The 26,701-nt window shown below is 39.4% G+C and overlaps 1 protein-coding gene across 1 annotated transcript in view; it reads right to left on the bottom strand.

Annotated features, from left to right (window-relative positions):
• The window catches only part of COBL (cordon-bleu WH2 repeat protein), a gene marked incomplete at both ends in the record, with an annotated part of 160,113 nt that overhangs the window by 87,162 nt on the left and 46,250 nt on the right, over positions 1–26,701 (bottom strand). The window contains 5 exons of the mRNA XM_080364156.1: positions 6,723–6,806; positions 10,455–10,549; positions 12,930–12,974; positions 15,042–15,270; positions 16,028–16,238. Of these exons, the coding sequence (XP_080220282.1) occupies positions 6,723–6,806; positions 10,455–10,549; positions 12,930–12,974; positions 15,042–15,270; positions 16,028–16,238 (664 nt within the window). The remainder of the gene's footprint in view (positions 1–6,722; positions 6,807–10,454; positions 10,550–12,929; positions 12,975–15,041; positions 15,271–16,027; positions 16,239–26,701) is intronic.

Raw genomic sequence — 26,701 nt, 5'->3', positions numbered from 1 at the left:
ACTCCCCCATCTTGTGAGCAGAGTGAGATTATTCTCTGTTCAAGGATATGAACGTGAGTTTAGCTAGAAAGAGACTGAGGTTGGGGCACTCATCTGGGAAAGGAGCAACAAGCATTTGGGCTCTTCCAGCTGTAGTTTCAGCAACTAGTTATTTGCTGGATCTAACATCTGATTAGCATAAAACAGAGAAAAACATCTCTGGCGCTGGCTCTGGAAGCCAGAGCTACCACCGCACTTAAGTTATTTCGTTACTGGTCTGAATAGTTAAGCTTGCTCTTGCTCCTTCTCTGAGTCACTGAGTGTTTGGGTATTTTCACAAAAGGGTGCTTCCCACATCAAGAATACCTCACAGCTTTGTTCCAGGCAGTCTCCAGCCCAACAAGTATTTTGGTTTTCTCTGCAAAGGAGGAAATAATTCTCTCAATAATGGTCCTGAGAGAGATAGAAGATTGGCTGGTATCTCTGAAGGCAGGGAAGAGAACTGAACTTAGCTCTCACATTTTGGCTAACATTGCTAGGTAGAAAGCTTTTAGAGTAAAAGTTTTAAATCCCTAAATCTAGCAGCTGACGCAAGGTTTCAATCTTGACAAGAGACAGGTAGCAGGCACAGAGGATGGGCAGAGTTTAACGTGCAACCTCTGCTGTGCAGAGTTCAGTGGCTTCAAAACCTGCGAAATCTGACTCTGGGATGCTCAGATGGAGTGTCCACCAGAAACCTGCATTGCCAGGGATTTAAAACAGGCATAGTTGTGCCCAGTTCCTTTTGTAGATATGGCCATACTCAAGTCCTTTCAATCCTACTTGCTCCATGTCTCTCTGTTCATCTCAGAACATTTCTTGAGAATATTTCCTTCAAAATGTTCTGGAAAAAAACACTGCAGGAACTGAAGTTTCCGAGTTGTCTTTTTAAAAGCAACAACTTGAATGAACGTAATGTATTGCAATGATTTTACTCTGAATCATACAGTTTTATGTAAAGATGCAGATTCTGGCAACCAATGATGACATGATATACTTTTGTTTTTAATAAAACCTTCATGGTTGTGGAAAAAAAAAAAAAAGCTTAGAAATGTGGTCCCTACAAACCTAATGCTCAGAAGCCAAATGGAGGGAAGTCCATCCTTAATGATTTGTTTTCATATCTCATGATCTCAAGCCACTTTTGTGTGGTGAGGGCAAGAGCTGACAAGTGATTTTTGAATGCATGAAGCTGGCAATCCTGCGGTAGCACAAGCCAAGCAGCACAGAGAGAACAGGGGTCAGCTGACACGTCTCTTCACCAGATACTGTTTTTAATAGCTTGTAACTTCACCATGCTTTAACCATAGATGCTGAGACCTTCCATTCCAGGTGTCTGCCTCAGGCTATTTTTCCTCTCTCTCTCTCTTTTTTTTTTTTGAGCCAGAGTAGTTCAGCTGGTTCTGAGATTTTAATTTTTTTCTTTACACTAACTCCAAGGACCTTTTCTTTGAAGAGGACTAGTAACACCATGATTTGGAGTAAGAACTTGAAATCTGGTGGAAGGCTGCCACCGTTTCAAGCACTTGCCTTCTGCTACCACATACTCTAAGAAAAATCTGAAGATATTATATTACGTAAAAGTATCTATGATTCACATGAACAAAGACAGTTAATAACCTGTGAGTGCACACCACAAAAGGAGGTGGGTACAGCTGCATCTCTTAGGTATGTATAATCTGTCTGAAAGGCACCTCCACGGTCTACCTAATATATCCCTCTGCTCAAAGACAGAATCAAGTATGTGTAGCTCATCCTCTAAACTTTTTTTGAAGTTTTACAAATTAGGTGATGATAGGGATTTCACAGTCTCTTTAATAACCTGCTCCCTTGTGAAATGTCCGTGAAGTCCGAGATGTCAAACTCATTTTCACCGGGCGCCAGATTTAGGACTGTATAAAGGTAGGAGTAGATACGTTTATACTGTCATAAAATTACATTCAGCCCTTTGAAGGCAACTGCAAGGCTGGTGTGCACCCAGTGAATGAGTTTGACTGCTCTAAGTTAAATGTTCATTGCTATATCTAAAGCACATGACTTCTTATCCTGCCCTCAACAGACATGGAGAAAGCAAGCTGATCACTGTCATCTTTGATACTTATTGGAATTCTCTGAATTCCAGTCATGAGCCATTTGTCTCTGGCAAACCTTTTTTCTTACCAAGGGAAGTTAACAAGAATACTTATTTTTCTGAGAGTACCACAGGAGATCAAAATAAATTTAACCCGACTGTGATGGTGAACCTCATCCAGAGATATCTGGTATTCAATAAATCTATTCTTCTTCTAATCATGTAAACACTGGCACAAATGAAAACATTTACAACTGTATTGTATCTTCCCTAGTGTCATCCTGTGGCATCTAACTACTGGTTTACAGTCACCCTGTAACATAAGACCGGGGAGAACAGACCAATCTGCCATAGTATTTAGACAACTCTCTATACTCAGTTTATTGAGTTTTCTGTTTTGCAAACAAAACCACACTAAGCAAAATTGTTTCAAGGCCACATCACAAGCTATGCCTTTGACAGTGTACACAGATAGCTCTAACTGCATAAAATGCAACAGAACTATCCCAGGATTTGACTCTGGTAGTACAAATAAACACACGTAATCACCGTCATCCTAAGCACTGCCCGGAGACCAAGGAGCAAGAGCATGAAAACAGAAATTTTAAGTGAATGTGATTATCTCACACAAGGGAACATTAAAAGTAGATGGCTGTTAACTTTCATTTAGATGACATGCCTAATTCCCTAAACAGTACCTGGCCACGTGTGGTGAAATCCTTGACAGCAGATGGTATTAACTGATGACCTGGGACCTGACATGGTTTAAGAGAAATCACATTTCCAATCACTTCTACATCACTCTACTTGATCATTCTTTCAAACCATTTCTAAACTGCAGAAGCATATCATGAACGATGTAACTCCTGCCATCAATGAGGGTATAAAAGTTGGAGTACATTAACAGCAAACAAAGCCCTGAAAAGGTAAATGATATATAGTTTTTAAGCCTTTATAGGGAAAATAACTGTTCTCGTCATTTAAGAAGTGACTGCCAAGGTTACTAATGCACAAGAAGTCTTGATGACTTTTTTCAAACTTAAGTTCCGTAATTTTCTTCTGGAACCTGATCTTGCAATTATACAGACACTATGAAATTAAAAACACCCATACACATATCCTAAATGTATCTGAGAAATGTTTGGAATTCAAAATGAAATTGTTTTTTCCCTGATAATTTTGTCCAAGAACATATATAATAATAGCTATGACACATTCATCAGGTAGGGAACTACTGGACTATCTGTTTCATTTAGGTTCATTCATACTGTTTGAGTAACACATATTCAGACATACACTGAAGACACGATTTTTTAAATATGGTCCCAATGAAACTGCTCTAACACTGCTCTGCTGAAGCCCTGCTTGAACTAGAGAAACCTTGTGTGATAAGACTTTGTGCTGAAGCTTCAAATCCTCTGATAAGTGTCCCTGGCTGTACTTCTAAATATTTTTTCCAAAGCTGATTTATTACATAAACAAATTCCACATCAGAGCTCCACCTCGTTCAGCACTTGGGATGTGTTTTTTTGCTTTTGATTTATGAAAACACGAAGGCCCCAAAAATAAAACCAGCTAATTTTAGCACTGCATTGCAAATATCGGGTTTCATCATGATCAACTGTTTATTTGAGGACAGTGACACCAAGTGGCAGAGATGACTTAAACTCCTTTTTTTCCCCCAGCAGTTCTAAGTTCCAGCTCTGTCTGCCTTTGGCATAGAAAAAGCAGAATTTGTTAACTGTGCTGCAACTTCCAACTGCTTTATTTGTATGTTGTACTTATACACCAGTGTATTTCAATAGCATTTGGGTTGTGAAAAATCAACCCGGATACAAAGCTCATCTGCTTAGCACAAAACTGGAGCAGATTAAGGGCAAAGATTTCTTCTTAATTTACAATACACCATTAGATTTCAGATCCTTTACTGATGTGGTATAATGAACTGCTGCAGTCTGAGGATTGTCATGGCAAATTCCTTTCTTGCATTTTTATACTCTCTCAGGTTTTAACACGTTCTTCTTTTTCCACCTTTATTTTTGCTGATACTGTGAACAAATGTCCTTTCACCTCAAGCGTAAGTGTTGACTTTCCCATCTTGACTTTGAAAATCTGCTTCGTCATCAACAATCCAAAGTATTTTTAGAGGCATTAATAATTCCAATAATAATTAGATAAATATGACACTTAGAATGGTTTGGTGGTTAAAAAGCGAATCTAATTTGTGCTTAAATAAATACTAGGGATCTGTTCTTTCTCACACATTTATTCCATTCCTTCATATTACACAGTTTGGTTTTGGTTTTGACTTTTTTTTAAAATAAATCAATACCGAGAATAGAATTATTGTTTTTTCTACAATTCAGTGCACTTCAACACCGCATAATAGAGAAAAGGATTTAAATTAAGCATACCCTTATCTCAGTTGTACCTCATGAGTTGCCTATTTCTTTCTAAGCAAGAAATATTTTCCTGATCCAGTCAACGCACCTCCTGGCACTATGCTGAAGGCAATGGCGAACTATTTTCCTTTCAGAAATAAATCTGCAGTTTTGGCTTTGACTACTGCACAGCACATGCAAAATACTTTCAGATGACTCAAAACAGTAACATAAAGTAGACCTGAGGAAACCGCAAAACAGGAAGCTTTTACTGGGTGACATTTTGCCAAAAGCCCTATCTTAGCTCAGTGAAACTTCTATATAATGAGCTCTAAATGTGTATTTTGTATATATAGTTATGTAAGATACCATGTATTTTGAATAAGGATACTCAGCTCCACCGAAGTAAAACTCTGAGGAAAAATTTTGAGCAAATGGAATAAAGAATTACTCAGAATGATTGAGAGTCTCAAAGTCTAGCCCATAAGGAACCAAGCTGAACTTTTTAAATTATAAAGTGCTGTCACTGTTGTTTTCATTAAGTTAATACAAGTTATCTAAGACAACTAGTTATGCCAAATTTAAAGTACTCTGGAATTTTTCACCTAAGACATCACAATTGTTGACTTTTTCCTTGAAGCCCATCTAGTGTTTTCAAAGGATGGACCTTCTGTACTGCTGAGTGGATGTGTTAGACTTATTTTATACATCTTCTGCAAGCTTTAACAGAATAGTTTCCAATTCAATGGAACTATGTCAATACATTCATTTAAGTACGTGCTTCTGTCTTGGCAGTATGAGTGCTCATATAAATATGAGTGTCAAGCCAGAAGTGAAAGACAAACACTGAAGAATGGCTACATTGTTCTTGAAGATTAAGTGTTTCTCCCTTTCTGAGGAAAGCACCACACACTAGCGTGAAAGACCATTCAGAGTTATTTGAACCACCTTCATATCCTCACTTGGAATCACTCCTCTTCTTCCTCTTCCTCTTCTAGTATTTGGGTATCAAGATATTGAGATTAATTCATAATGACAATGAACATAAAACAGAAGATTAATTTATTTTAGCAGAGCTTGTGATGGTTTTTCTATATTTTTACCTAGTATATTTCAATTACCCATGTCACCCACTGCTAGTGGAGCTCTCTCACTAAGACATTCATCTTTATAGCGTTATCCAAATTTTTGGTATCAGAAGCAGCTTTCCCATTTCGGTACCCTTCCATTAAGAAGTCTTCAAAGATTTGTAGAGTCAGGGTTTTTTTAACCTCACAATCACTTCTCCATCTATTTCCCCTTTTTGACTTCTTCTGTATTATCCCTTTTATCTGGGATTTGTTCTCTCGATCCTCAGTTTTTTCCACAATTTTCTGTCACCCTTCTCTGTGGCTACTGAGCTGTACAGTTTGTGGATCAACATTCCTTTTCTAAATATTTGTTTGTGAAAGGGGGGTTCAGAGCTGAACTTCACATTTCAGGCTTCTATCATGTCATCAGAGTCTTCTCCAGGTTTTGAAAATATGGTAACAAAAAAACAAGCAATTTAAAAAAGCAACAAAAAGACACGCCACTTATAATGATCCCTAATCCACTGGAACTGCCTAACAAAAATATGTAGGGTTCACACTTCCTAATTAAATTCCTAAATCCTCAAAATTTAGTAACCTGTCAGGCACTTAAAAACATTTAGAAATGTGGTTGATGAGATTTTAGTACCCCAAAACCTACTAAAGTACTTAATAAAAATCCCTTCTGCTATTTCCAGTGTTTAAAACAAAGTGGTCCCCACCCTCAAAGCTACTTATGAAATGAATGGAATGCCACCATGCTGCAGAAGACGTGTGAAGGGATAAAAATGAGAGGCGTGGTTTTATAACAAAAAATGCCCCCTTTAAATGTCACTGATAAGACAAACATATCCTCGCACCATGCAGTACTGTCACTTTTTTACAGTTACAACACCTATGTCCTTGGTTAAACTGCTTTTTTTTCTCAAAACTGCTTAGAATTTAACTTCAAAAGAAACTTTATTTCTAGTGAAGCTAGCAAATTTTATTTGAAGACAGCATATTGTATTTTAACTTCATCAAGATATACAAACTGGGCACTCATGTAACTAAGTCTGCTAAGAAGGAAGCTATTTCTACTTCTACTTCGCTAAGCATCAGGAATAGCAGAGGTTTCTGGTTACTGAAACTGCAGGATCTAACAGGAACGAAGCAGCATCTACAAGCCATGTTAGTACTTACATCCAAGCTTCCTTCACTTGTAGATGCAGAACTAAAAACATCCTCCTCACCCCAATCTCTGTTCATCCTCAAGTGTTCTTCTGTCTGCAACACAAACAAGTATCCTACACTGCAGCAGCAAAGGAAAGAAAACAGCAAAAACATGCCCAAGCAAAGCATCAAACCTCACCAAAGAACCAAGACAAACTGTCTCAATAGCGCTGGACCTGACTGCTGAGAAACTCTGAAGTGTGTATTGCAGTTTTCTGTCAGTGATAAAATGTGGGAATTGTTTTAGGCTTCAGTATTCTAGGTTGAAATAGTACAGGAGTATACTTCAATTATAACTGTGATCTTGTATTATTTGCTAGCTACTGAGTTATCTTTTTATATTTGTTGTATTTCCAAGTATTTTCTCCTGACAGCTGTGTGTTGAAGAATATGGTCTTCAAGCATGGGATTAACACATGAAATGTTTCATGTAGATGAGGTTCTTAGGGATGTAGTTTAGAGGGGGAGGTGGCAGTGTTAGGTTAATGGTCAGACTTGATCTTAAAGATCTTTTCCAACCGAAACAATTCCATGACTCTACAAAATTTCACTGATGTAGGCAAGGCTCTAAGAAATCCATTAGCAGAAAGGTTTAATAACAAGAATATAAAGAAACAGAACAATTCCTGGGCAAGGAGTTAAACAGGTAGTAAGCAACTCCTGTAGCACCAGGGACCAGACTGCAAATCTCTGCTATATGCAGACACAGAGGAACAAGCAGAGAACTTCTTCCCTGTCACTTGTCAATGACGGGACTGTTTCTGTGCAGTAGCACATACCCTACCTAAGCCCACGTTCCAAAGATTATCTGCACAGGATCTCTGCTCTACCGGATTGCTTAGCAGTGCCAATTTGATCTGGATTTAGCCTCATGCACATCACTCATTTCACATCAAAAAGATAAGGAGTTCACACCATCTTTATGGTTTTTTTTATGTCAGCTGCAGGAGAACAGAGGGTAACTGATCCAGCACAAAATTAGAATGGAGAGAACAAGATGATACCTGATCTGGCATTAAGCCTGCCAGCACAAGGTTAACCAAAGAAATACCTTCAACAAATTTGTATCAGCCACGAGAACAGGACTCTGCTTTCATTCTATGTCACAGTGTTTTTAATATAGCAGAAAGTTTTTTCAAAAAGTTAGATCTTGTGTATTGTCATATCACAATTATTGCTCTCAGTGACCTATCTGAGAAAGAAAGCACGTGTGTGGGCATGGGAACCTGAGCGTGGGCCTGTGGCGTGCAGTGACACCTGATCCAGGACGGTTTGCAGCACACACTAATACTCTTCTTCCCTTGCAAAAGAAATCGCCTTACCCCCGTAACTCTGCAGTCCTACTGCTGTGCAAGACTTTGGACAACTCTTGCTATTAACAGTACTAAAATACAGACTATGCATGGCCACATGTATGTGCATACACACACAGCATCAATGCTAATTATAATGCAAACAAGGAAAAAAATAAAAAAAAAACATAAGCAGAACCAACTTAAGTCTTGCGGAGGAGTAAAAATATAAGCATAACTGTAAAGAGCAGAGTTGAGGAACTCTGGCCCTTTGATTCCAGTGCCCTGAAATCACAGGGCATCCCATCATATAATCCATTCATAAACCTACCAAATCCTTTCTTAAAATAATTAATTTGCCCTAATTCTGCTAAATCTGTTCAGCAGTTTCACTGTTGTTTTGGCTAGAAATTTTCCACAATACCAAGCCAGATGTATTATGGCTATTTAACACCTGCTTGCTTCCTTGCGCTGCACTATTCTTCAGTTTTCTGTAATTCTTCCATCTATCTGAGTTCAAACTCCTACATGTTTGTACTGGAAAGGCAACAATGACTTCTTTGCTGTACTAAACTGATTGATTTAGTTTATTTTCCAGCAGAGTATTTGTCATTTAAGGGTCCAATAAAAAAAAATGACCAGGTAAATTCACTTGTCAGAATCAACAGCAAAAAAGACATACACCTTTATCTCAGAGTTAGAAACAGTTTCTCATACTCGTTTGCACAGTTCCTTTTTCACGTCAATAAGCGCTCCGCAGTATCCTTAGCATCTACCAAAACTTGTTTTTTGAAAACCCTCGCAGTATCACCTCCTTTGTGTTTGATTAACAAGCATGAGGAAGAGAACAGAAAAAAAGAGTTTGCAATCTTGGGACACTCATCCCAAACTCAGGTGTGAGAAGCTCACTGCAGTAACCACACAATCGGGATGCAACTTTTTCTAAGGTTGTGAGCGTAAATATTTTACAAGTTAAATCTGAGCTGCTTCAGGAGTTAGAACTCCAAAAGCACAGACTTCATGCCGAAGTTCAGGAAAGTGGAATCAGAGGACAAACTATAATGCAGAAACTGTATGCTGGAACATATTTGGTCCTTCCAGAGCAACTACAGGCCCTGCAGCGCACTCCAGGAGCTCCGGCTGAGCTCTCTTGTTTACTCTACTATTCCAGGCAGATACCACATAATTTTCCAGTTACACTTTTGTTCCCTTCTAAATGGGAAATATTTTCTTATCCAGAATAAACACTCTGAAAGTGACTGACTTCCTATCTCATAAAATACAGTCTCCGTGTGTCCTTTCTAACACCTTAAGAATAGCTAAACATCAACGACAGATCAACACAGTAAGTCCCAATGTCCATAAAGGAAGCTATTCTCCAGCAAAAGCCCTCCAAATTTGATCATAATCAAAAGGGTAGAGAACTAATAAAGATTTTTGAAAGCTTTCATCGTTTTAAAAACATGACTGAGAAGACTGGAAGGGTAAGTGAAACACCAGTCCATTAGCAAGCATATATTTCTTAGTACTAGTTAACCAGGTGTAGATTTTATTATTTCATTGTAAATGTCTTGGAGGGCTTTTTAAACTAGACAAAAGAAAATTCCCTTTTTACTCTGACATCTTAGAGTATTAAATACCCTACAGTCAAAATCAGTTGACACCGATATTTGTCGCGAAGGATGCAAGAAGTATGGAGTTCAAAGCGCAGTATTTTTTTTTATGTTCCAGAGTTAGAAAGTTTTTCTGTATTTAATTTCTGTGATGAATGACAATTTTATCATTAAGGCAACACAACAGAAGAAAACTATCTTATATGAAATTACTTTTAAAAATTTTCCAACTCAAGATTAATAACAAAGTTAAAAATGCCTAACATGCACCCAGCAGATACTGATCCTTCAGTTTAGCACTGCAAATTATTTCTTCTGTACCTGATTAACTGGTTTTACACACCTGGAGATGGCAATAGCATGACTGTACAGAGATTCCTAAAGATATATATGCTTTAAAAGAGTTTATCACCCATGAACAGAAGATTTAAGATGATACTTCTACTTGATATCTTAATTGTTCTGTATTACATAAGTTCTTTCATAAATGCAGTTTCTGGTCTGAGTACTACTAAAAAATGAACAGAAGTTGGTTGAAACTACTGGTGTTTGTTAACACTTTCTGAACCCACAGCATTTAAAAAAAAAAAAGTAATTGGTTAACATGCCTGACTCAATTCAATAAGCAGCTGATATCTCCATCAGGCTGCACTGATAAAACATAGTTTGTGCACCTGCTGATTACTCTTTGGAAGAGAGGACAAAATCCCCCAATCTACTGCCACCACCTACAGACATAATACATCTGGAAAGAAAACAACTGTCTTTAGTAAGATAGCATACAGCTGAACACTTACCTTGCTGCTTCTTCTATCAGCTTTAAACAATCCCAGAAGTCTTGTCTTTTCTTTTTCTATTGCATCATTGCTTACTGAAACTTTCCGACTTGGTTCTGAAACAATTACAAGGGAATATTTTTTACATTTCTGAAATAAAGATTCAGAAGATCAGTATTTCAAAACATCATGGACTAATGGTGTATTTTTTATGAGCTGGAGATGTTATGGAATGAATTATCTAAGTAACTGCCAGATCCTGCACTTCTCATCGAATTTTTATTTGCTCTGAGTTTGTTCCAAAATCTAAAGGAGGCAAATAGTATAATTTAATAAACTGCAATATTTTCAATTGTAATTTAGTAATCCTTATTAAAAGGCAAAACATGAGCAAGTTGTTTAGTCTTCAGAACTCCTTCTTAGATATCTCACTAAAAACTTGTGGAGTACTGTAATACTAAAAAAAAACTTTTAAAAAAAAGATGACAGTGACTGGATTTAACAATTCACAGGTCTGACTTAACACAGTGAAGTTAATGGAAAGACTCTCAATGTATTTGGATAAAGCCCCATGAAGAGGAAAGAGACCTTTCCCTTGGAAAAGGGAAACTAACTTAAACCCGCTGGTTGTGCTCATCTTTTCTCATCTTGGTGTTTTTACTTCAGGAGGGAAAAGAGGCAAGTATATAGGCATTTCAGGCTGTAAGAGCTCAACCATGCATGTCCTCCTTGAACCAGCTAAGGAACTGTATGAATACTCAGATGGTTCAGTCTCCCTCCTATGTCTCCCACATCAGCTAAGCTGGATGAACAAAATGATAAGGTCATGAATTACAGGGAACAACCATTGGTTTGACATTCAATATAAAGAGTATAAAGCTCTCCCACTTTCTTAATAGACACTGCACAATGCTATAAAGATTTCTCCCTGGTTCCAAACACATCAGACTATCCCACTATCACAAAGAAAGTTTAACGTAGAGACAAAAAATGTTTTATCTTTTAAATATTTGCTGTATTTGTTTAATAACAATTAAGAATAATGTGCAAAACTACTTGGTTGTTGACACAAAACGCATGTTTACTTCACAAAACCCTCATGCCAGAACTTCTGTAAACTGATTTGCACTTCACACAAAGCATGTGATGTTCACACAGATGACTTTTGCATATCAACAATGTTAGGGGTTAGAAGGTGTTAAGAACATACAATATTTCTAGGCACAGTAGAAAAGATGATGAACCCAGAGGAAAACAGGGAGAAACTATCCCCAAGAAACGCTGCAACTCCACTGCAAAAAACATAGTAATAAATTAATACCTTCCTCAAATACTAAGTGCTGCCCATGCTCATTCATCAGAAACTGCTGTTTTTCTGTTCTGGGCTAGAATGAAATGTGGATCATGATTCCCTTCCCCACATAGTCTTCAACTATGACAATGAAAGGCTGGGATAAGGTACTTCAGTGACAGCTGATCATCAGCATTACCACTAAACATTGTATAACACCAATAAATTGCAATTTTAAATGCAGCATATCATCTCAAAAAACCAAGGAATCTTTATAGAGCTGTAATATTTTTTCTTAAATAAATACAGTAGGTATTCTCTCTAGTATTACACTCTGTATGAGAGGAAGTCACAGCAAGTAATGACAGAGGATTAGGGGAAAAAGTGCTGGCATTAGTGAAGCTCATGGCTTATTGCCTCTTGGATAAGATTTGTTCAAATGGCTGTCAGATACCAGAGGTGGACCTTCCTTCCTCCCTCAAAATTTAAAGAAGTTATCCACAGTTTCATTTTGGTTATGTTGTGTTTACTAGTAATGCAAAGAAGCAAAGCCCATTAGAAATGAACCATACCTTTCCTGAGGATAATTAATTTAAGAAATGTATCATAACACACTCAGTGGGAGAAAAGGATATCCTGAATATACACATTTTCTGTTTAACTAGAAGCAGAAGCACCAATGTAGTCTAATCAAACCCCACCTGTCACAGCAATTCAGAAGTCAGCATCTATCCAGAGTTACCCAACATGTCTGGATAGGTTTGATATTAAAATGCTTTGTTGAATGTAAACTGGAATCGGTGGAAGATCTCATAGATCTCAAAATATTCTGTCTTTGCTACTTAAATAAATTGTGAACCCAAGAGACCACTGAAATGTTAGTATTTCTGAAATTCAACTAATCATGCTTTAGGTAACCTGAAAAAGCTTGGAATATTGTTAGAAACACACCATTCTACAGAACAGCAAAATGACAGGATTTGTTAATTACTGGCATTTCAATGGCAATTACTGAAGAAGCAGTATGCACAGACGTGTTTATTCCAACCAAAAGCACAGACATGCTAGCAACACTTTGCAAAAGACAACACAGATAGCTAGTTTCTCTACAGCATTTTACACGACATTCTTAAAGATCCATCTACCAAACCCACATTAAACATAGTGTGATGGGAAAGTTTTCCCTCAGTAGTGTTGTACAGTACCTCTATAGTTCAGAGAAGGTTCAGACTGAGTTTTTGATGGAGGAACTGGAGAAGGCAGGCAATGAAAGGACAAGAGAAGACATATTAAAGTTCTAATGTTGCCTCGTAAGTTACAATATCCATTGATTACTCCAAGTTTTCCTAAGCATCACGGAAAAAAAAAATATTGACCAACAACAGATATGCAGAGCTGCTACTAGAAGCAGTTGAGCTGTCTTTGTATTAATTCCTGATTCACTCATGAAGCTGCTTCAACCGCTAAATCAAATTAAGCAAGCAGGTGGCAGCAGAGCTTGCCTTTTAATAGTCCTTCAGCACTTGGTATTTCTGTTTCATGTAAGGAGAGAATGAGGAGCACAAAGTTTTTCTAGAACCTGCTCTTACAAGCACAGCCCACGCTGTCAGCACCTATGATGCCTTACTCATTAGTGAGAATGTGTTTTAAAAATCCATCTGTTCTGATAACTAAAACAGACTGGACATCTACTCAATGCACAATTCATAGACCAACTGCTACTGAAACCAATGGGATTATTCCTCTTGGAGATTACAAATGAGAACACAGGAAGAAAGAATTTGCTGGAACAAAGGAAAACTTTTGTAAACTGCATGTGTATTTACTGGTTTTCTCATCAGACACCATGGTGGAGAGTAAGAGGAAGGCAGAGAAGTCTGAAGTACACTCAGGATCATGGGGATTTTATCATAATGAAAGACACACTAAAAGGTTAAAAAAGAATAAAATATAAAGAAAAATTCAGAATGCAGAGAGCAGCACATTATGAAGTGTTATATAACTTGCTGCTATAAACCCAGCCGTGAAGTAAAGTCTTGGTTTTGACTCCCCAGGCTACAACCAGATTCAAGGATGAACACTGCACCAGTATATACACCATCACTTTCATTTTAAAGGAAAATACTTTAAGTAAGATTTAGGCTAATTGGTCTATAAGTTGTCCCTGAAGTATGCCAAATGAATCCTGTTGAATACTCTGCATGTTCAATATGTTGCTCCAAAATGGTTGACTTAATTACTGTAAACATGTCTCAAAAAACCAAACATGCAATTGAATTATGACATGTTGTCAGCCACTTTTTTGAGCATCATAACAATTCAAAGGAAAAGGAGATATTTAGTTTACTTAAAAGTCTAAACTCATTGAAATTTGACTCACACAGAGGTAGAACTGTCACTTACCAAAGCAGTTTGAAAGAAGAGACAGAATGTCAACATAAATAAATAACTATATAAATAAAAAATAAGCCTCCTGCTCAGTGCCTACAAGACTGACGTTATCTAAACAATATAAAGGAAAATTACCGTGCTAGAAGTGATACCGATTGAGACAAACTGTAGGAGACAATTTTAATGAATATCGCTTTCTGACCTGAAAGAAGTAGCACTTGTCAATGTGTATTTTTAAGGTAGGTACTTTAAAGCACATCGCATAATTATGCTATTTGAATACACAATCAGGCTGGAAAAAACTTAAGCCCAAGAAGCTGCCACTTACAATATCGTCTATGAGAACACAAAGTGAATAAATAAAAGAACAAAATTTTAAATACCAATACCTCTTTGCTGCTCTCCACTAAACCATCAATAACTTCTCTCTTTGGAGGGACTGCCTCTGAACCTATCCACAGTTTGTTTCGCACAAGCCTCGGTCTGTCGCCTCTGCCTCTCTGCTTTCGCAGCTGCCATGTCTATGGCATGTCTTCTTTCTTCCTCTCCAAACCACAGCACAGGTGTGTGACAGGCTCTGCTCTGATGAGGCCCCCGTGTTACACACACCTGTACTGACAGCAGCTCCAGGAGGTAGCAAAGCTCCTCCTTTGGCCTTGCCCCAGGCCAGCCTGTGACCCCCCAGGAGCCAGCCCAGCCTGGCACGGTGCCCAAGAGCGGCCAGGGACGGCTGGGCATGCTGCTGTCCTGGCTGCCGCTCTGGGCACAGCTCTCTGAACAAACCCGCACTGCTCGGCAGTCTGAGATGTCACTCTGCTTTTCCAGCTGGGCCCCAAAGGAACGAGAGCACAAGTGCTTTTAAGCTGCCCGTAACTTTGTTGGCATGTAATCTAACCGTGCAGCGACCGCCTTCAGTCTCAGCTCACCTCTTTTTCTGTCCCACGCATACAGCTCCTTGATCCCCAGCTCCTCCAAGGACTTGGTAAGCTCCAGCTCCTCCCCAGTGATGCCATCTCGCAGAAGAACAATGTGCTCTTGACTGACTTCACACTTCTCACAAATAGCTGGGATAATGCTGTGGAGAGGCACCTCTGGACTAACTCGAACCACAGCTTTCTGCGTTTTCAGGTAGTTCACAACCAGCCTCACAGATTTCTGCAAAAAGCAAACACAAACTCTCAGCCATCACTCCATGATAGCTAGTCTCTCTTACAATGAGAAAGACACTGGGGACTGCTATATCGTCTATACTCCTCCCAGGTAAACTTACCCAACATGCATACTATTGCAAAAAATATTATTAAAAAAAAATATTATTAAAAACCTCAGAATTCCCTTGTCACTAAGGAGATATTTACAAGAACATGCAAATATGGACAAGGAGTCAGAAGCAGATGTGATTTGTGAATGTTTAGAAGTATCAATCTGAAAGGCGTGACAGTATAATTAGCCATAGTGATTAAAAAAACCCCTAGTAAACGTATTTGGAAAATGGTTACTTCTGAATCTTGTCAATACTGTGAAACACTATTATTAACTATCAGTCTTCTCCCATATCTTCAATAAAGATGGTAAACTAAATACCACCAAAACCCTACCTACCTCCACACAATCCCATGACCCTAATTTCAGGCACTACAGCAAATTTCTGTCACCTTGGCCTTCAACTTCTTTATAAGATCAGATTTCCATCTATCCAACCACATGCAAACATAACATTTTATCTAAATGCTGGAGTCCAGACCGGCACCTGCCAGTCTGCACGCAAATCAGTTAAGCTAGTAAAGCAGGTTATAGTCAATCTCAAGCCTTTCTCATCTGGTTTCAAGATGCAAAGGTTGGAAGAACTGCTTGAAATCACAGGAACACAATGATGCTTCACGGCATCATTTTAGCCCTACAGAGTACCAACCTCAGGGGCCCTTGGCAGAGGTCGCTTTATCTTCTCTTCGGGAACCTTCTCTTTCAGAAGTACTGTCTGTACGTCCAGTGCTCCTATTAAAGTGTTTGGCTTGTAACTCAGAGGCTGTTGGGTTCCTGAAGACTTCAGTTCAAGACTGTGTTGGGATGGATTTAAGCGATACTGGCTGCATAAATCAACCAACAGATCCATCACAGCTTTACTGCAAGGAAGAAGACATTCACCATTAGCATGAGAAAAAACAGTTGCTAAAAATTTACCTTGCTTTTAACACGGGGGAAAAAAAAAACAGTACAAACTGTGGATGTGTCAGTAGTTAGCGATCTTTGGGAGAGAACAGTGCTAATGCTTTGAAACGCCAAACAGATCAGATAAAATGTTAGAAATTAAATATATTCCCACTTCAGTGTGTGTTGATGAGCTGGAAATTAACTATTCACTATGAGGCAGGCAATAGTGCCAATAATCATGGAATCATTTCGGTTGGAAGAGACCCTCAGGATCATTAAGTCCAAACATAACCTGACCTAACTCTGGTACTAAACCATGTCCCTAAGAACACTGTCTAAATGCCTTTTAAACACTTCCAGGGATGGTGACTCAACCACCTCCCTGGGCAGCCTGTTCCAATGCCTGACAACCCTTTCTTTGAAGAATTTTTTCCTAATATTCAATTTAAACCTGGCACAACTTGAGGCTACTTCCACTCATCCTATCACTTGCTACTTGAGAGACGAGACCAACACCCTCCGTGCTACAACCTCCTTTCATGTAGTTGTGGACAGCGATAAGATCTCCCTCAGCCTCCAGCACCTCAATGTTCTTCTTATGATGAGGGGCCCAAAACTGAACATAGGATTCAAGGTGGGGCCTCACCAGTGTGGAGCATAGTGGCATGATCACTTCTCTGGTCCTGCTGGCCACACTATTCCTGATACAAGCCAGGATGCTGCTGGCCTTTATGGCCACGTGTGCACACTACTGGCTGATACTCAGCCAGCTGTCAATCAACACTCCCAGATTCAGATAGCACTAAGAAACATAAGCCAAGAACAGAAAAAGTACATCCTGTCTGTTAAATCCATACATTAAATTCTCTGATTCATACTCTGTTTTTTAACACAAAGACAAGATATAAATAAATGATGCGCTCATGGTACAATTTAAAACATCACCTAATGCAATTGAAGATGGAACATTTAAATCTGGAACAAAAGGCAGATGGGAATATTTTTTCCAGCTTACAGCTTCAAGTTTCCTCCCTTCTATCCATTTGACACCAGCAATATTTCCAAGTACAAGAGATCCCTTGCTTTTTTTTTTTTTTTGCAGGGATACTAACACTGTATAAAAACATCTGGTTTCAAGTATTCTCTTACTGCATATGTGATTCTTAAACCATGAGGTTAAAAGAATCAGTCACTGCCCCTGTTATTCCACACCTCTGCATGGATGTACTCTGTTTTCTGTCAATAACTCAACATGCACTAGGGCCTGATACTGCCAGACACAGCAGATATGAGCTGTGTTCCTCCACACTCCAGAAATTCTCTTCAACCAAGGTATTGAAGAGCTCTGTTTTCAATGTTCCTCCCTAAAATTCCATCCAGGATCAGAGAAAACAAGGTTATAAAAACTGGTTATGTTTCTGAAAAGTTTTGGGTTTATAAACCAGTATCTACCATCAACAAAACAACATAAGTTGAAAAAAATAACCATCAGTACCCGAAACCTGTAATATACATGGAGTATTTTTCTTCTAGCAGAAGTGAAAGCAAGTGCATAGAACATGTATTTGCCAAATGAACTGCCATCTCTTCTAGCACGTAAACTGGAAAAACTGTATACAGATTCAAAATGCAAGCAATTTCAAATAAAATAAAATCCTTCAAAGGTTATTAGCTACCAGCATTACATCCATAGCTCAAGAACTTTGGGAACCAACTGTGTGGTTGGATGATCATCTTCTATGTATACATTGTTGGCCAACAAGTGGAAAACATATAGGTGACAGCTCTTCCTACACAAGAGAGTAGAAAGGACCTTCTTTATAGTAACCCATTTCAAGTTTAACTGAGTTACGCAGCATGAGCTGAAAGAGTCGCAAATGTGGAAAATTTGAAATAGGTGATTGCATTGAAAAGAGAACACAGTGAGAAGGTGATGACTGGAGATCAAACAAGGAGAACAGATGCCATTAATATGTATTGGAGGCTTCAGCAAAATAGAGCATTGTGGTAATTGCTAACCTAGAGAGAATCTAAATAGAAATGTGTAGTATCTAAAACTGAAACTGTATCGGGTCATTTCATCATGACATATTCTGGCACTGTGTCCAAGTTGCAAAGGTCTGTTTTCCACAACCAGTTCAAATTTACATGTAACATGCCGCAAACCAACAGAAACATTTACATCTACTAAGTCCAAACTACAGGAGAACCCCAGCTACAGTGATATTTACATGAATATTCATTATGTTGTGCAGCAGCAAGCATTTAAGGAAGCGTCAGTCTGCCTGATACAGATCTCAGCTTGTCTGTTTACAGACATAGTTCTTTTAAAGGGAAATTTGCATCTGTTTTTTCCCCTCAGCCTTATTACTATTGTTTCAGAGAAAAGCAAATAACCTGGCAGAACCTCAGTAGATGGTGTTCTAGGTGCTAGACATTTCTCTTTGAAGTAGAACACTAACATATTTCCATAGTGCATAATATTGTCATAATTCATTCCAATTTGGACAGTTATCTTACCTCGTGTAAACTATTTCATTAAAAACACTTTAAAAAAAGAACAGCACTTGAAAAAGGACTTTTTAATGACATAGTTCGTCAAAAGAACGGTTTATGATTCTGTGCACCTTCCCGTGAAATTATGAAATATGTCCAGCAAGCAACAGCACCACCATTGCAACAAGAATCCACACCAGCCATCTCAGAAAATAGGTTGCAGACAATCATGCAAGTTAAACGAATTTGTCTGGACAATGAACAACTTAAAAACCAAGGCAAATTGGAGGTTTCCTCTTACTGTTGATAACAGAGCAGGTACGTGTTCAATATAACACTTCAGTAAGTCAATAACATCCCAACCTGAGTCATGCTGCTCAGAAAACACAATTTTTCCATGAAGAGCATCCCCAGGCTCCATCTGTACCATTTACAAGCACAAATTAAGCAGTCTGTCCAAAGTTTTTGAAACAACTTCAAGCGAATAGTATGCTCTTCCCAAACCTAAATTTGGGAAAATAATCTCCACAAAACTTCAAAAGGATTAAAAAAAAAAAAAAGGAAGAATTCTGCGATGAATTCTACAAACAAAATTCAAAATTCATGTGTTTCCAGAGAAGAAAAAGAGCTGGGAAGTCCCTGCAATGAAGTTACTCTTACATCAGATTTCAATTTCACAAACTTGAAAAGTTTTGCTTCGAAACTGTAATAAAGATCAGCTTTACTTTAAATGGGAGTTTTATTTAAAGTAACTCCATGCATATGCCGCACGCAGAAGAAAGCCACTAAACACAGCAAGAGAATGGTGCTGAGCCACCTACTAATCTAGACCAACTTTTCTTTCTGACCTTGGCTGAATATGGCTCTAGGATGATACAAAGAGTCAGCCCTTCCTTTGCTTCCATCTCATTCCAGACATATCTGCACTCTATTTTAACCTGATTTTGAGACCTGGTAGAGAGCATAATTTACTTTCAGTTCAGGCAGGTTTGATCATAAAGGATTAAATCTAAAGCTAAAATGAAGTGAAACGTCTCCCGCCTTTCCAACTACTCAGCCAAGAAACACATTGCTTTCTTATTTTAATAAGATGTTGCTGAAATTTTGGGTGGAGAGATCAAACACTATGTGACAGATGCCAAACACAGAGGACTGATGAACAAATACTACAGCACAGAAATAAAACTGGATGATGAACGTAATCTAACATTCAGAGAAGACAGTCCAGACAAATATCCTTAGCAAAGGAGAGTATTTAGCTCTGTCCTGATACTCTTATTACTAAGTTGTTTGACATTTAACACCAATTCTGAACAGTAAAAAATAACTACTTTGTCAGCAATGTTTATCAGGCTGAAGTCCTGGTCAAGTTTATTGTGTCAGACCACTTGAATCTTGCTGCTCACCAGTAAAATGCGGCAAAGATCTATAGTTTAAGAGGCAGAAAACAACTGAGTTGATCTGGGTGTGGCTTGGCCTCATCTTCTTGGATCACACAGAGAAATCCATTTTAAACTACAGCCTTGTACATCTAGGAAATAAATGTGTAGGACAAAGTTGCACTCTATCAAATGGCATTGACTTGAATATCACCTTCTACTTTCACACTACAAATGCACATTAAAAAAATCTCAAACTGGAGGAAAGAATCTTCTTTATTTAGAGCAATGCCAAACACTCGTTAGGAATCTAAAGACACAAATGACTGGAAAAGAAAAGCAGTAGTGTAAAGAGGGTGACCTCAAGTCTCTGACATGTTGACTATCTGCATTTAAAAACAGAAAACAGCATTAATCATTATTATTTTCTTATGCTCTGAAGTACAGCAGGCATTTTATGAAAATACTAGTTTTCCTACACAACCAGAAAAGTATACACTAAATAGCAAACTGCATCAAAAGAAGTACAGGAAGCATGATAAACAGATATTCATAAATGCTTTCTATTTCTTTCCTTATTTTGCTAACGCATATTTGGCTCTTTATTTCTATAATTGAGCAAGTCCACAGAAGGAACATCAAGATGACACACAAGAAGAGGCAGAGGATTGGGTTTGTTGAACCTTAAGATGAGAAGAGTGAAGGGAGATTTGTTGCTGTCTGTAAGTACCAACCTGCAGGGTTACAGAGCCAGACTCTTCTTGGTGGTGAACAGCAAGAGGACAAGAGACAAGTGCCAACATAGGAAATTCCATTTAGGTACAGGGAAACATTTTTTTTTCACCACGAGGATGGTCAAGCCCTGGAACAGAGAGGTTGGAAACCTCTTCCCTGGAGGTATTCAAACTTGCCTGGAGACAGCCCTGAGCAACCTGCTCTTGTGACACCTGCTCTGAGCAGGGAGTTAAAGCAGGAATTTACAGTAGCCCCTCTCCAACATAAATTATTCTGAAAATTATTCTAGTATTTTTTTTTTAAAGCCTACAATGAGCTACTGTAGTCTTGACTTGACCCCTATTTAGTATTGAGTTAAGCTCATTTTTAACCCTTTTGCTATATATGCCCTGTTTATCTTCTTCTAACAACACCTCTCTCATGTTTTGCCAACCTGGTCTAATTTTACAGCTTCAGTCTTTCTTGAGACACGGTTTTGTATGTTGAACTACAAGCCCACAATTAATATAACTTAAGAGTCTTTTACTGAGAACTATGTGAGAATATTCCTTCTGTGATGACATTAGCTTTAAGCTCTGCACTGAGCTCTGTTCTCCAGTATTTGCAGAACATGACTACAGCTTCAGCTAGTTTATTATTTGTTCTAGTATTCTGCTCTCTCTGCATCACCTGGACAAGAGAATTTATGTAACATGTAATTCTTCATGGAAAGGGTTGTTGGGCACTGGAACGGCTGCCCAGGGAAGTGATGGAGTCACTTAGACAAGGTTCTTAGGGACATGGTTTAGTGCTAGAGTCAGGTTATGGTTGGACTCAATGATACTGAGGGTCTCTTCCAACCGAAATGATTCTATGATTCTATGTAAGATAACAGCAGGAATAACTGCTGTTCAGTCTACTCTTCTGCATTTTGGTCATCCATGTGCTGACTACTCCAAACCAAATATCATTTTAGCTTCAAACATCCCAGTTTTTCTGCAATGTATTTCAAATACTACCAACTTCTCAAGCTGCTCACACTAACTGTCTGTATCTTTGTTAATCAGGAAATCTTCCTCATTGTCACTCAGTGTGAATGGAGACAGATGCATGATCCATTTATTTACAGGTTACGCACTGAAAGTATTACCTGTGAGAATCACAAAAAGAAAAGGTTTCTGGTAACCCCTGAGAGCTTTTCCACTTATTTTCTTTTTAAACGTCTAGCCACTGCCTCTATCAGACGTGCTAACAGTTTGTGTGGATCTGCTACAGATCTATATGAATTAAATAAGAAAGTGGCCAACGCTCTGCCCATCCTTTCAGCACATCAGTTAGTGCTCGTACAACAGTAGAAATATAAATTAGTTGTGGGGTATCCTATAATCCTTTTCAGGGGGAGAAGGCTAACAGTTTTTCATGAACACTTTTACATGTGTTACAGTAGAGTTGACAGGGACCAATTATTTCAAAAAAGAAAACTGTTTTCTAATACCATTCTATTGCTGCACACACTTCTTAAGGTCTCAACTTTGTTCTAAAATCTGCACTACGTATTTTCAAAATCTCAAAATACATTGTGTGTTACAAGATGGCAATAAACTCTTTAAGAGGTTGTCACCTTGAGTTAATTTCTATTAATAAATCTACTTTAAAATTCCAGATTCCAAGAAAACAATTTAAAACAGCACACAGCTTCTTTTTTTCCTTGAACTATCTTTCAAGACAATGAGAATTTTTTGCCCTCTTGGTGATACTTATAGGAACTTTCTATATAGAGAACAAAGTAAAATTAACAACATGCTGTTGTGCTTACATACAACAAACACATTGAACGCGATAATTTTGACTTTTAACTTGGTTCATTTACAATAACCTTAAGTGATACTAATTAACTAGAATAGTTACATTTTCAAACATCCTCTAGTGTACTTCACTGCACTGTGAACTGGAGAAATTGCAGAATCATTTTTCATTATGATGATGCCCCGGGCAAGGTTTTGTTAATTTTTTCTGCAAGAGAAAAGCTACATCACCAAGGTACCCAAAAGCAGATTTTGCAGAACGCAGTTTTAAGATGGCAGCAAAAATACTGAAGATTTATAGCAGTATAAACAACGGCAGAATTTTTCTGAAATGTCTTTCCATTTTATCACCATAGATAAAAAGAGTGAACAGGGAAAATAATTTATTACCTGCACTGGCTCCCATACGTCCTTCAAACTAAAAGAAACACATTTGTTTTAAATCCAGTATCTTCACCATTAAATGTTTACCTCTGCGTATCACTGTACCTCGCAGCTGTCCAGTTTGCAATGTCAAAACAATGCAAAAAGATTAAGCAGCTTGGGCTTTCAGCCAAACCTCAGCTATCAAAATACACAAACAGTCAAAACAGACTAATATATCAGACCAAGAAGAGTAGTTCTACAGGAATGCAGGCTAACTACTGCAAACCCCAAATACAAAATAAGCAGGAGGCCCTGACTTATCAACAGGCATCTACATAATCTTCCTGATCTGGTATCATCACTTTCTATGGTTTCTTGACCACTACTCACCACAACATTGTTTCCTACAGTTTCATCATACTATTGAATATATTTTAAAACTCTTCCAAATTATTTCTTAAAGTAAAAAGTCTTCCTCTTTCAAAACAGTTCCCACAGAGACAATGAAGAGCAGGAAAAAGTCCCATAGTGAAGAATTTCATCTCAAAAATGCCTTTCCAGTATCATTTGCCCTTGATTGTACCTAGTGACAAGGACAACTTCTCTTCTTGTGGAAACAAACAATACACTTCCACATAGAAAAGGCTTCCTAAATACCAGCAGATGCTTTGCTGTCTACACAACAGCAATATATTTATGCAGGCAAGTTCTTAGAATCATAGAATAGTTTCAGTTGGAAGGGACCTTCAAAAGCCATCTAGTCCAACTCCCCTGCAACGAGCAGTGACATCTTCAACTAGATCAGGTTGCTCAGAGTCCCGTCCAGCCTGGCCTTGAACTTTTCTAGGGATAGAGCATCTACCACCTCTCTGGGCAACCTGTTCCAGTATTTTACCACTCTCATTGTAAAAAAATTCTTCCTCTTGTTTAGTCAGAATCTCCGCTTCTTTAGTTTAACACCATCATCCCTTGTCCTGTCTGACCCAACCTTTCTTACAGGCCACAATAAGGTCTCCCCAGAGCCTTCTCCAGGCTGAACAACCCCAACTTTCTCAGCTTTTCCTCACAGGAGAGGTGTTCCAGCCCTCTCATCATTTTTGTGGCCTCCACTGGCCCCTCTCCAACAGGTCCATGTCTTTCCTGTACTGAGGGCTCCAGAGCTGGATGCAGGACTCCAGGTGGGGTCTCACCAGAGCAGAGTAGAGGGGCAGAATCACCTCCCTTGACATGCTGGTCACACTTCTTTGATGCAGCCCAAGATACAGTTGGCCTTCTGGGCTGCAAAGGTACACTGCCAGCTCATGTCCAATCCACCAGTACCCCAAAGTCCTTCTCTACAGGGCTGCTCTCAATCCGTTCATCCCCTAGCCTGTATTGATACCAGTGGTTGCCCTGACCCAGGTGCAGGACCTTGCGTTGGCCTTGTTGAATGAACCTCATAAGGTTTCATAACCTCTCTTCTTGAGCTCGTCTAGGTCCCTCTGGATGGCACCCCATCCCTCAGGCACGTAAACTGTACTACTCAGCTTGGTGCCATCAACAAACTTGCTGCAGGTGTACATGATCCTACTGTCTATTTCACTGATGATACTAAACAGTACTGGTCCCAGCATGGACCCCTGAGGGACACCACTTGTCACCAGTGTCCATCCAGACATGGTGCCATTGACCACCACTCTCTGGGTGCGACCATCCAGCCAGTTCCTCATCCACCAAACAGTGCACCCACCAAACCCATACATCTCCGATTTAGAGAGAAAGATGTTGTGGGTGACCATGTTCAAGGCTACAGAAATCCAGACAAACAACATCCCTAGCCCTTCCTTTGTCCACTGATGTAGCTACTCCATTGTAGAAGGCCACCAGTTTGTTCAGGCAGGACTTGCCCTTGGTGAAGCCACGCTGCCTGTTCTCAAATCACCTCTCTGTTGTCCATGTGCCTTAACAGAACTTCTAGGAGGATCTGTTCCATGATCTGCCCAGGCAGAGAGGTGAGGCTGACAGCTCAGTAGTTCCCAGGGTCCTACTTTCTATCCTTCTTAAAAATGGGTGTGGTGTTTCCCTTTTTACAGTCACCAGGGACTTCCCCTGACTGCCATGACTTCTCAAATACCATGGAGAGTGGCTTGGCTACTACATCAGCCTATTACCTTTGGACTCTGGGATGCATCTCATCACATCCCGTGAATTTACAGATGTTCAGGTTCCTTAAGCAGTCACGAACCTGATCCTCATAGTCAGAGGGACTTTGCTCCCCAGTCCCTGTCTTGCAGTTCATTTTCCACTTAAGAGGTGTGGGAAGAGAGCTTGCCAGCGAAGACTAAGGCAAAGAAGTTGTTAAGAACCTCAGCCTTCTCCTCGTCCATTGTTACCGGTTTACCAGTCTTGCTCATCAGGGGGATTATGCTTCCTTTGACCTTCCTTTTCTGGTTTACATACCTGTAGAAGCCCTTCTTGTTATTCTTCGTGTCCCTTGCCAAGTTCAGCTCCAGCTGCACTTTGGCCTTCCTGACTCTGTTTCCGCACAACCGGGCAGTGTCCCTGTGCTCTTCCCAGGATAACTGTCCCTGCTTCCACTGCTTGTCCACCTCCTTCTTGACCTTCAGTTTGATGAGCAGGTCTTGACTCTGCCATGCCCATTTCTTGCCTTCCTTACTTGATTTCTTATACCTGGGGATCAACAGCTCCTGTGCTTGATGGAAAGCATCCTTAAAGATCTACCAGCTCTGTTCTGCTCCCTTGTCCCTGAGGGCAGTTTCCCAGTGGGTCCCGTTGATGAACTCCTTGAAGAGCTGGAAGTTGGCTTTCCTAAAATTCAGGGTCCTGACTTTACTCTTTGCCTGTCTCCCATCTCTCAGGACTGCAAACTCCACGAGCATGTGATCACTGCAGTCCAGGCTGCCTCCATTAGATGTCACCAATTAGCTCCCTTGCACTGGTGACCATCATATCGAGTATCACTTTTCCCCTGGTAGGGCTGTCTATTACTTGTCTGAGGAAGTTACCCTCAGTGCACTCCAGGAGTCTCCTGGATTGCTTACATCTCACCATGCTATTTTTCCAGCATATGTTGGTGTGGCTGAAGTCCCCCAGCAGGACAAGAGCCTGTGACGGAGATGCCTCCTGCAGCTGGAGTAAGAAGGCTTCATCAATAGTCTCCCCGTGACTGGGCAGCCTGTAGTAAACATCAACCACAAGGTTTCCTTTGTTGCCTTGGTCTCTGATTCTTACTCGTAAGCTTTCAACTGGCTCATGGCTATTTAGAGACAGCTCTTCACACTCTATCCATCTCTTGATGTAGAGGGCAACCCCTCCACCCTCCCTTCCTTGCCTGCTCCCTTCTTAACAGCCTGTAGCCACCAATCGCTGCACTCTAGTCAGAGGATCTGACCCCTCAGGTTTCAGTAATGGCCACTAGGTAGTAGCCTTTTAGCAGCAAATGTGATGAATCATTAATCTTCTGAGCTTGCTTCTCAGTATGACCCCGGACAGCCATACTATCAGGATTGTTGTTTGCCAGCCGCACATACTTCCCTTGCACCAAAATCCCTGTGTATTATGAGAGCAGATACAATCTGAGATTAGCCCAGTGGCACTACATGGAAGAGATGGTTCCATACACATGCTGAGGGTGACCCATAGGGAAAAGAGTGACACAATAGCTGCTAAATCCTT

Source organism: Nesoenas mayeri, assembly GCF_963082525.1.
Source record: "Nesoenas mayeri genome assembly, chromosome: 2".
In the NCBI taxonomy this organism is placed as follows: domain Eukaryota; kingdom Metazoa; phylum Chordata; class Aves; order Columbiformes; family Columbidae; genus Nesoenas; species Nesoenas mayeri.
The sequence above is the reverse complement of the archived record's forward strand: the minus strand, read 5'-3'. Positions and strand labels throughout refer to the sequence as shown.